This window comes from Carya illinoinensis, chromosome 16 (assembly GCF_018687715.1).
Source record: "Carya illinoinensis cultivar Pawnee chromosome 16, C.illinoinensisPawnee_v1, whole genome shotgun sequence".
Lineage (NCBI taxonomy): Eukaryota > Viridiplantae > Streptophyta > Magnoliopsida > Fagales > Juglandaceae > Carya > Carya illinoinensis.
This window is the reverse complement of record NC_056767.1, coordinates 23,492,763-23,505,448: the sequence shown is the minus strand read 5'-3', so window position 1 is coordinate 23,505,448 and position 12,686 is coordinate 23,492,763. Positions and strand designations below refer to the sequence as shown.

The 12,686-nt window shown below is 30.2% G+C and overlaps 1 protein-coding gene and 1 non-coding gene across 2 annotated transcripts; one reads left to right on the top strand and one right to left on the bottom strand.

Annotated features, from left to right (window-relative positions):
* TRNAP-UGG lies at positions 1-72 on the top strand. Its single transcript has one exon. It is a non-coding gene; the product is annotated as a tRNA-Pro (tRNA).
* Positions 73-3,557: 3,485 nt separating this feature from the next.
* On the bottom strand, positions 3,558-5,404 carry LOC122299443 (protein ASPARTIC PROTEASE IN GUARD CELL 1-like). The gene has a single exon (XM_043109733.1). The coding sequence runs from the start codon at positions 5,217-5,219 to the stop codon at positions 3,720-3,722; it is 1,500 nt and encodes a 499-aa protein (XP_042965667.1). The 5' UTR covers positions 5,220-5,404; the 3' UTR covers positions 3,558-3,719.
* Between the last annotated feature and the right edge of the window lie 7,282 nt (positions 5,405-12,686).

Here is a 12,686-nt window from a genome sequence, read left to right as displayed (position 1 = left end):
GCGCATTTGGTCTAGTGGTATGATTCTCGCTTTGGGTGCGAGAGGTCCCGAGTTCGATTCTCGGAATGCCCCATTTCTTAATTTGATTTTGCAAGTTGCAGTTTTTGTGTTGGCTCATAACTTATGCAAAACATTTGTAGTGTATAGGCCTAATTCTCATGTCTCAACTAATTAAAGAAGTAAGTTGCCTGCAGAAGATTGTAAATCTATGTATTTTTTATTCTTTAAGTCAATGTGTAATTTCTTCTTAATGAAGATAGTAAGAACAGAAATTGAGTATTTCATGTTTGGAATTGGTCAAAAAGACCTTCATGGAGACAGCAAAAGTCCATACAACTTGGTACTATTTGTTCGGTAAAAGGACATTCATGTTCAATTCACTTTGTATAATTGCTGTCTAAGGACACAATGCTCTGATGGGATTGGCTTTTTCCACAATTTGACTGGTCCCACTGAAAATAAAACACAGAGCACGGATTTCAGCACCAACTACTTTGTCATGCACTACAAAAGAAAAAGGGTAAATTGTTAACATGCAAAGACTATTGTTATCCTATAAGCTCTCTGTTCTCTGTTTCAACAACTTTAAGAAAAAAATCATCCTAAAAAGCTAACTGAAAAGACATTGTGAAATATTTTGCTTCCTCGTGAGATAAAGACCTCTAAACATGATCTTGTGGATCAGACCATCTATATCATACATAGAATATGAAAAGTTGTGGTAGCAGGTTTTGACTTTGATTCAATTCCTATCAGAATGGACCCAATTATATGTTAGATCACGAGATATATATAATATATATTTGTGCGCGCGTGAACTCGCCATGACATACAAACAACAAGTTGAAAAAAGTTTTCGTTGTTAGATATTTTAACCTGAATATTAATAATTAGATTTTTAATTTTCTCTTATTTATGCCAATAATCTTATAACAATTAAAAGACGTAAATTTCTCAATCTCAGTTCGGCAAAGAATTTGACTTAGCTATGAGAGAATGATTATCTTAACAACTTAGCCTCCAAGTATCTCTTGAAGACTAGAGGCACAATAATGTTGTAAGTGAGAACTCTTAACCCTTCAGTATTATTTATAGGTTTCTAGTCATCAAGAAGTTCAGAGACTTTGTGTCTCACTTGATTAGATATAAAGGTATTCTAATCCCACTATGACTCATTAAATTAAGTAATAAGATTGAGTTAATCTAAACCCATTAGATATAGATGTGCAGAACATAAAATTTAAATAAAACTCCTACACTCGTGAATAATAATCCATTTTATATATCTTTCTCTCTCCAATTTGAGGCCGTCAAGACTTTAATCAAAATATATTTATAATTGCATCTAAATCAAGTCCATGGTCGCATTATTCTCTTAGAGTTAGTTCCAGTTTAAAACCATTGACTACCATTCATGTAATGAAAGCTATAACCAAACAATTAAGTAGCGGGAAGAGAAATAATTCCAAGATTTCATATTCCTTAAAGCTTCTATTTAGAGTATAAGATCTAGAGTAGCCATAGAAAGATACATGAAGTGGATCTTATAATATTTATTATTGTCTATACGAATCTCTTGGACGACATCAGATTCTCAATATATAAATATTCTATAGCTTATTTTACGTATCTATCTTTCTTATTCGAGATGCTAAATTCAAATGTCCAATAACTTTAATAAATCCTAATCTATCGTCATTTTGAAAATGATATTTGTTTGTTTGGTAAAATACCAAAGAAACAAAGGGAATCTAATATTCAGTGCCCAACATACAATGTAGGGTTTATGGAGATGCACATGCGCCATTTGCATGGTTAAGAACATGTTGATCAGGGTTCAAGTTTTGGCAGGAAAAAGGATCTTTTTACTATTTTTTAAGCACTTCAAAACGACTATTATTCCATATTCGATGTGCCTTCACCTACGTACCATGATGATCTCTCTCTGGTTTTTCTTTTTTCGAAAAAATGCTTGGGTGCTCTCCAAATATGCCCTTAAAAGTATTTTCAGTGTATTTTTTTAAAATTATATTTCATGAATTAGGATTGGTTTGGATGGTAAACTATTCACAGAATATCTGAAATCACCTCACTATCCAAACACAACCTTAATTACCACTAACATTAGAGAAAGGTCACAAAAATAGGACAAAAAGTTAGTTTTAAATATAAATATTGTTATAATTATTTTATCTTGGTATGGTTTAGAACAAGTACTTACTGAATAATTGTTTTTTAGTTGAAAAATCAAGATTTGGACAACAAAATGTTTGGAAATATTTGAAAATCTTAAGAATTTGTTTGAGATTGGGCTTTGGGAAAGAAGAAAGAAAATTTTGGATTTTTTTTAAATAAATATTGTATTGAAGTTTGTAAAAATTGATAGATAAAGTTGAGAAATTGTTTTAATATAATTTTTTAAAATTATTTTTATCATGGAGTTTATAAAAATTATATTGATTTCAGTATTAAGGTAATGATTACATAAAAATTTAAAATTTTGAAATAAAAATTTTTTGTATGTAAATAATATTTAGAAATTAAATTATAAAAAGATTAAAAAATGTTAGAAAAATATTTTCAAAATTACACTTAAATGAATTAATTGAAGTTTTCACTCATTATCTTTTATTCGAGAGTAATTCTAGATATATCAAAAGCTAAAATAAGAGGTAAACACCTCCATCCCTCAAAATCTAAAATTGCCAACGTCCATCTAAGCCACGTCTCACACATGCAGGCCATTTGTAACGTATGTCTGTCTGTCCACTGTCCAGTCATAAATATTACTCCTCCCGTCAGTTATTTATTTTTTTGACAGTGATAGGTTATTAACTCTGTCACTATCTATTTATTATTTATAAAATAAAATAAAAAAATTATTTTTTTTATTATCTTCTTTTAAATATTTTTTTAATATTATTAATAAAAAATAAAAAAATCATTTTATTAATAATAACTTTCTTAACCATTAAATAAAATTAAAAATTAAAAAAATTCTAATACAAAAAGAACAATAAATAAATAATAAAATGATAATAACCCTATTATTTTTCTATTATATTCACCAATATTCTTGTACTATTTGATATGTATTATTTAAGGATAATATATTGACAAATGTTACATAATATTGGAATTTGTCATAATTTAAATCTTGAAAAATAATAATTACATTTGTGAATTTATAGATGATACTAAATTATTTAAAAATAAATAAATAAATATAAAATTTATTTTAAAAATATTAATTTTTTAATAATAAATTCTATTCTTTTTAAAATAATAATTCAATATTTATGAACTTCACGTAAATATTTTTATACTAATCACTCAATTTACAAATCATTTAAAATACAACACATCAATCAGAATGACTAAAAGTAATAAAATATTAAAATAAAAAACATCTTTTTTACAAATATTGTAAAAATAAAATAAAATAAAATTAAAAGGCCTCACGGGAGACGCTGCGGCAGCCCCGTGGGTGTAGACCCACCATTTTAATTAATAAAAATAAAATTATGAATAATTATGAGCCACACCACACCAGCTGAGACGACATAATTTACTATGCAATTTATTTAGATGGACCCACTTTCAGCCACTACCCTGCCTTTTTGATACATAATATTACAGTCTAATAAAATCCAGTTCAACATCTCATTTTCTAGTGATGAAAAGGTAAATTACTGGATTTTTTATTTTTAAATACCTAACTAGCATTTATTTGGTGAGAACCCGACCCGCGACTCTGCCAAATTGAAACTGACCCGTGTCCCCTGCTGCTGCACATTCCCGATGATTGACAAAGACGACCTCGTAGCAGCGAAGGCGAAACAGAAGGTTCCGGATGAGTCGACCGGTATCAGATAATTCTTTGCAGGTAGCTGTAGCGACTTCCCGTCCGCGAGCCGGAATGACACCGTTGGTACTCTCACGGATGTCATGGAAGAAAGATCGTAACAGGTGTCGAACAGAGACACGCCGCTTGTGGACGGTAAGTGCCGAGTCAGCTGCACGAACGCGTCGCGGAGCGCGTTGTAGGCCTCCGTCTGTAGACGAGTTATGGCGGTCCCGGAGTCGATGATGATCCCGCCGTTTCCTGCTGCGTCGAATTGGAATGAGGAGGACGGGATCGAGACGGGCTGTCCTCCGACGCTTAGTCCGGTGAGTCCGACGTAGTAGAACGTACCGATTTTCTGGTTTCGGAGTAGAGGGGTCGTGACCGAGTCGGACGGAGGGGCTGAGTTGAACTCGAGCGTCGAGGACCTGCCCGAGTTTCGGTCCACAAGGCAGTAAGAGAACGAAGACGCTTTGATCTGAGAGAGAAGCGAAAGTTTGCCCGCACCCAGCCCCAGTAATCCGGCCGCCCCAACGAACAAACCCTCGTTTTGGTGGCCGCAACCCAGAGCGATGCCGTTTGCCGATCCGGTATTTCCGAACGACAACGTCTCCGTTACGAAGTCACCGACTGTGTACGATCCGTCGCCGTAGGATACCTGATATTGACACTTGCCCGTGCTACACCCTGGGTTCTCGAGGGACCCGCATTGCTGGGAGGTGCAGGGGAGGGTCTTGTAGGAGGAAGATGAGCTCGGGTTGAATATCGGGTCGGACTGCTGATAGCAGTCCGAACAGGGCTGGCATTGGAGCCAGTTGATGTCACTACCGGTGTCGAGGACCATGTAGAATGGCTTGGGCGGGCTTCCCACACCCACGCGCGAGAAGTACTCGCCGCTACCCTGGCTCGTACCGGACACGATCGGAGTGGACAGGTCCTCAGGGCGAAGCTCCGTCTTCATGGGTTCAAGATCCGACTCACTCACGCCGTCGAGGGATACCTGGAGCTTGGTGGTGAGCGATCTGACTCGGGCCGAGTCGCGCTCGAGTCGAGAAAAAACGAGGCTCTTGTAGTCTTTATATGAGGTCTTGAGTAGAAAGTCTCGTTGGTGAAGCTGAACCGAAAAAGACGAGGAGTTAGCGAAAGTTTGTTGCTGCATGTCTTCATCATGTTCGCCAAAGGGTTGAGCCGTTTCAGGGTCGAAGCTGAGGACTGCTTGGGCTTGTTTCAGCGAGGCCGACACGTCGAGGAATGCGTGTGTAGCTTCCTCCGTTAAGCTACGGGAGAGAGCCAAGGGAAGTAAAGAAACAGCTAGGGCTACGAAAATGGCGAAGAAGAAGCTGCAGACAAAAAGCTGGTTATTAGAATTAGCCATATCTGATTTGTCGTAGAGCAGAGAGCTCAGGGAGAAGAGTGAGGGATTTGGGCTTTTTTATATGATATTTATACATAGATTCAGAAAGAAATGAAGGTCTTTATATCAGCATAGCTGTTGGGAGGTAGATAAAGACAATGGCCGATAATGGAAGACAGCATTAAAGTGAAGTTGGGGGAGAAAAGGGGTTTGCATGCGAACCCTCCAGTGAAAAGGTAACACTACATGAACGCTAGCTGATGATATCCGAGCGGGGTGCTGGCATGGAGTACTGTACGTACGTGCATGAAAGGCCTGATTTCCTTTCGGACTGTTCAGTTGAGTTTCTTTTTTAAAAATGTTTTTATGAGTTTTTTTAGATATTTTATTTGAATTCAAATAAAACATTTGACCGAAAGAAAATTAATATTTATATGATGTTGGGTTTCGACATTAAAAATTTTTAATTTAAATTTAAAATTTTTATCTCATCGTTATAATTTTTAAAATTTTTTTATATAAAATATAATAAATAATTTAATTTTTTTAATTTTTTCAAATCTTAAAATAAAAATATAATCATCTTAAAATTTATAATTCTCGTATCAAAATTTCCACTTGCCAAAACGAATCTAAGTTGTTTAAGTGATTAATATAAGATATCAGTTAAAATATAAGATATACTAAGAACGATGGGATCTTAGATGAAAAGTAACATTTTCTTTTTTAATTCATGAGTGGCTCTACACCCACCCACTCGGAATCCAAATTTCGATTTCGAGAATATAAATTTTTTTTATGTATTTTTTTAATACTTTTAAATATTTAAAAATAAAAATAAAATTCATAACATCAATAAAAAATAATTATTTAATCATTAAGTTAAAAAAAAATTCATATATCGAGATAAATATTCTGAATCTATTATAGAAAAACGCTCGAAACCCATTATCAGGATTCCAAATTGGAAAAAGCCCCTTTGCCGCCTGGGGTTGACCGCTGGGAAAAAAAAATTTTATTTAATAATTAAGAAAATGATTTTAAATGTATTGGTGTATTTTTTTACCTAATAATTAAGAAATTGATTAAAAAATTATGAAAAAAATTTTAAAAAAAATTTGCACTGGGCGGTAAGCCCAGCAGCAAGAATGGGGCGGCAGAGTAGCCCCACACTTCCAAATTTTATTATATCAGTGTTCAAGATAAGAAAATCTTAAGATAAATATTTGGTCTACACCAAATCTTTCAAAAATTTAACTTACAAATTTTAATTTGATATGAGATGCCAAATTATAAAGCTCTTTTCATTATAAAATCTATCTAATATTTTATATCAATTTATAAATGCATATAATCTTGTTTAGACCCACTTTCTAGATTTTAATATAACTCATTCCGCTTGCAATTTGGTGTGAAGAATACATCATACACACTAGTTATATAACAAGATTTGATTTTTAATATTCACACTTTAAAATTTATTTTATTAATAAAATCATATCATATAAACAGTAGAAAAAATACTTGCATGTTTTCTTCTAATATTATTTTTCCATCCGAAGATGACCGAAATGCTTTTTATTCCTATAGTGCTAAACTGTGCTGAACAGGCGATGGAAGTCCAAAAGATACTTCATTTTTATTTCTATTTTATAGGATAAGATAAGATAACACAACTGTTCAGTTGTGCTGTGAATGACAGTGTACGAAATATATATGTCTCAAATTAATTAAATAGTCTTGTCCACTATTTGGAGACCTTGCATTTATCATAGACAGGATGGTGGAGGGTTCTTAAGGATTTGTATTAAATGAGACGATAAGGGGAGGATGAAACTTTATTTTATATTGGTAGAAATTAAATAAGTCATGAATCATGCATGAGCATGCATGATGGTCCCAAAACTTCCATGAATGGCATTAAGAGTGTAATTTGTTTTAATTTCTCTTTTAATTGATCTTTAAAGTTGTTAGCATTTGAAAGTCTAAATTAGAGCTTGATGATCACCTTTAGTGGGTCAGGTTTATAAATCTTATCAATTGTGTATATATATAGTAATTAACTTTTTTAATTTTGAACATTGAAAAAAGCCCCTTTGCCGCCTGGGGTTGATCGTCCGGGTTGACCGTTGGGCAAAAAAATGTATATATATATTTTTTATTTAGTGATTAAGAAAGTGATTTTAAATGTATTAATGTATTTTTTTACTTAATAATTAAGAAAGTGATTAAAAAAATGTGAAATGAAAAAAAAAAAAAAAAAAACACCCAGCAGTATGTTTGGGGCGGCATAGTAGCCGGACCCTTGAACATTATATAATTACTAGCTTTTAATTAATTATTTGCTTAATGGACTAACTTGTTAGGTTTCCTTTTCTACTTTTATGATCTATCCGAGCTGTAAAATGTTTCAAAAAGAAAATATTTTAGTTACAAAAGAATTATATAGAAATAAACTCACAAATTAATGTGACTTGATATGGTACATCAGATTATAAAGTTATTTTTATTATAAAATAGATCTAACGAATTTCATAAATCTACATCAGTTTATGAATTTCTTTTGTGTAATATCTTTATGTTTATAGCAGTGTGTTTTTGTTAATTTATTAATCAATCATGTAAGGGCCAAAAATGAAATTTTTTGGACTAATTAATATCACCACTATGAAACTACTAGCTAACAATAGAATCCCATAATCAAACCTAGATTAAACATTAATTAAGCCATCAAATATTTGCTAGAAATAGTAAAAATATTCATGAGTGGGAGAGAGAAATATACGAGAAAAATGAGTATTTGGGTGAGAGAGATTACCCGTGATGACTTCTATGGTGGCACATGATGGCCGCAAGGGGAGGTGGTAGCAATTGCAGAAAGGGTGATGAGTAGAAGATAATAAATTGTGAACAACAGAAGCCGCAAGAGGAGACAAGCTGATGAGCTCCTGAAGTTCTACACAAAAAATGAAAAGATTGTGCATATATGGGAGCAAGAAAAGCCGTACACGCAAGAAAAGCCTTGCACAAGAATGAGAAGATTGGGCATAATTAGAAAGAAAGGCGCTCTGTCGTCCAAAATGTACCGCTCAAAGTTATTGTTACTTGTTAGTGTATTTATATTTTTTTAAAATATTAAAATAAATACATAAATGCACTAGTGGTATTAAAAGGAAAAAGCTATTTTGTCGCCTGAGGTTGACCGTCCGGGTTGACTGTTGGGTAAAAAATTTATTTTTTTATTTAGTGATTAAGAAAGTGATTTTAAGTGTATTGATGTATTTTTTTTTACTTAATAATTAAAAAAATGTGAAATAAAAAATAAAAAATAAATAAAAAATTAACGTGGGGCGGCATAGTAGCCGGACCCGTATTAAAAAGCATACAAATACACTATCGGTGACTTTGAGTGGTATATTTGGAGAGATAACAAAGCATTTTCCTAGAAAGAAAACATCCGTTAACCTCTTAACCCCACAAATGGAAATTTCCAACTTAGTCACCGGTCTGCACTTAAAGGTACTGTTACTCGGTCATATGATTTGTCCTCTTAAAATTATCATTAGGACAATTGTATTTTTTTACTTGGAAAAAGCTATTTTGCCTGAGGTTGACCGTCTGGGCTGACTGTTGGGTAAATTTTTTTTTTATTTAATAATTAAGAAAGTGATTTTAAATATATTGATATATTTTTTTTACTTAATAATTAAGAAAGTGATTAAAAAAATGTGAAATAAAAAAAAAAAATTAACACTGGGCGGTACGCCCAGCGGTACATTTGGGGCGGCATAGTAGCCGGACCCTTTTTTCCTTTTTATTTTAAGCATATTTAAAACATCTTTAAATATTTAAAAAAAATACATAACTTCATTTATAATCATTTAATTAATTATTAAGTTAAAAATAAATTAAGGCTACATTTAGATGTTAAATCACTTAATTACTATTCATTGTAACATTATTTTTTTACTATTTTTTTTATTTTTTTATTTTTTTACTATTATATATAAATCATTATTTATAAGAAAATGTTTTGGTCACCGCTGGTATCTCCCGTTAGGCTATTGTTAGTCTTTTTTTTTTTTTTCCTAAATGATTAAGAAAAAATTATTTAATATTATTATAAATTATTTAAATATATTTAAAACTATTAAAAATAATTAAAAAAAATTACCTAGCAGTGGCTAGCAACATCCTGGTGAGTTCGGGAGATGGGGTGATATGAATAAGGATAGTGGTAAGTTTGAAGGAACAAAACGACGGAACCAATAATCATTTTCCTGTACTTAATTTGTGTCACTTCATACAGCTGGGGATCAGTAAATGAGCAAGTACACTTGCACGCAATATTTTGTTTTCTGAATGGGTAGCCCTACATCTGTAGTTGGAGCTGCTGCTAGTTGGGTGTGTTTTTTTTTTTTTCCTCTTATTTTTTAAATATATATTTTTAAAAAATATTATAATATTATTAAAAAATATTTATCTAATCATTAAGTAAAAATTAATAATAAAAAAAAAAAGCCAACGATTGCCCGCTAAGCATTTCCCAATACTACTATATGCAAATAAGTTTAAGTCATGTAAATTTTGTGAAATTTAAAAGAAAAAGAAAAAGGAGATATTTTATTTTTCTAAAGGGCTTTGCTACATACAGTCGGGAAATGCAGTCAGCGTGCAGTCGGCTGTACGGAATGAATAAAAAAAATTATAAAAAAATTATTTTATATTCAGGGGGACCTACATGAATTATAAAAAGTTATAAAAATAATTTTTTTTTTATGTAGGTCCCGTATTAATTTTTTTTTTACAGCCGACTGCACGCCGACTGCATTTCCCGACTACACAAATCATTTCTGTTTTCTAAATAGGTACAACTTTTTCTTTTCTCTCTCTCTTTTTTTTTTTTTTCAGATGGCCCGCATAGGTATTATTTGCTTGTACAAATTTTTTTTTATTTGAGATTTTAAGTACATTTTATATAATAAATTGAGATAAAATAAATTAAGATGAAACTTAACAATAAAATAAAATATTATTGTAATAATATTATTATTGTGAGTAAGATTTTAAAAAAATAAATTGTTTATTATATTTTATATAAAAATTTAAAAATATTATATTAATTATTTAATTAATGATATGATATGATATGAAACACTTTTACTATTCTAACGACATCTTAGAATTTTTATGAACTCTATAGCCTAGAACGTGAGAGATATAAACATATAAATAGCATTAAATTCAGATATCTATAAATATTATGAGACCTTGGCTTCGTCAGTAACAATGTTGATATGAGAATTTTGAATTTTAAGATAAAATATTATTTTAATAATATTATTTTTTTAAAATTTGAAAAAATTAAGAAAAAATTGAATTATTTATTATATTTTTATATAAAAATTTTAAAAAATTATAATGATAAAGTAAAAATTTTGAATTTAAAATAAGAATTCTTGAGGGTTAAATCGAACCTAAAGTGCCTATTTATTTTCCATTTTAAATCCTAGAATTGAACTAGAAAATGGAGATCTAAAATTGTTTTCCGAATATAGTACGTATTTGGCACATCATGGCCATTGATACACGGCGCTATGAGATTAACGCTTTCATGTCATCATATGTATCCTTATCCGTCGATAGATTTTTGCATGCATGCATCATGCATAGATGCAGGATGGTACGTAGCAGGAAATTAACGCTGCTCTGCTCATAAATAACGTGATCAGTAAGTTTTTGTCAGAGAGTTGGAGTGGATGCATGCATTTAAGTGTTCTGTCGTACAGACTAATGTACATTGGCCCACCAAACCATAAAGTTATAACTAAAGATGAAAAATGTTTTAATTATAAAATAATTATATAAAAATAATTTTATAAATTAATGACGTGATTTGATAAGATTTATTAAATTATAAAATTATTTTTATTATAAAGTAATTAATCACATAAAATCATGTTAATTTATAAGATTATTTTTATATAATTTCTTTATAGCTATAACACTTATTAATAAAGATACAATATTAACAAAGTTGCAAATGTTGTTGATTTTTTAATATAGTCCGTATTGCTCTATGTTCATTTCTTTGCATAAAGAGAGCTAGCGGTCCATTTTTGTGCATAATTAAAGATTTTTTAACATTTGCGGCTCGAACTTATTGCTTGTTCGAGTAATACTAAGGACAAGTCTCAAATTATATATGAGTTTTGCTTAAATCTTTTATGAAAATAGTGAATCCTATTAAAAAAATGATTTTTCTTTTTACATTTTTCATGATGAGATACACTTTTTTTTATAAAAGATATGTGCTAGACTTATACATTTTAGGCTTATAAATCATATCATTATTCTTATTTATTTATTGACTAGTTTGAGATGTAGGGGCGGCTCAATATGTTTTGGAGCATTAATGCTTGTAATTGAGATGAGAAATTTTTAATTTTAAGAATTGTGAGATTTGTTTCAAAGTCATTCTTGATCTTAATACACTTATCAATAGCCAAAGCTTAATCTAAAATATTAAATTTATTTTATAATATAAATATTTTATAATTTAATGTATCTTATTAAATTACGTCAATTCATAAATTTATTTTTATAAAATTTTTATTGCAGCTTAGTCTCGTTTGGTTAAACAATTTAGATGATATGAAATGAGTTATTTTGAATAATAATGTGATTTTTTAGTTAAGATAAGATGAGATGATTTGTAAAAAAGTGTGTGTTTGGATAATAAAATGAAATGAGACGGTTTTAATCTTTTGGAGATTTGATAAAATGATAGGTTCTATCAATTATTAAAAAATATTTTTAATGATTACGTAGAAAATATTATGAATATATTAAGTAATATCTATTATTAATTTAAAAACTCATAAATATTTTGACTTTCTCAAAAAATATTTTTATATTATTGTATTTTGACCTATTTATTATACTATATTTTATAAAATTCAAATATATTTTTCTAATTATATATTAAAATAAAATAAAAAATTATAATAGAGAATTATATATATTAAAATCTAAAATGATAGGGAAAATCTTCTTATAAGTAGAGTTTGTACATCAATTCGTACGCCTATATTGATACGTAAGGTATATGTTTAACGAAATGATATGAATTAAATACAAAAATAATTTTAATGAGATAGGAGATTTTATTCTTCTCTAAAAAATATTATATTTTTTAGATAAAAAAATTATCGGTGCACAAATTCATGCACGAACTTATTTATATCTAATAAAACTCTATTTTTAATATCAATTCTTCTGGTTACAGGAAAATCCGCATACCCACTGGCACACTAAGAGCATTGGCAATAGACTAGCCATTGCCAAGTCCAAATTTTGACTAAAATTAGAGTTTTTAGCTAAAGTCTAAAGCAATAGAGATAGTGACCCACATTGGACTAGCCATCTCAAAGTCAAAATAATAATATAATATTATATATTTAAATAATAATTTATTTTTTTTAATAT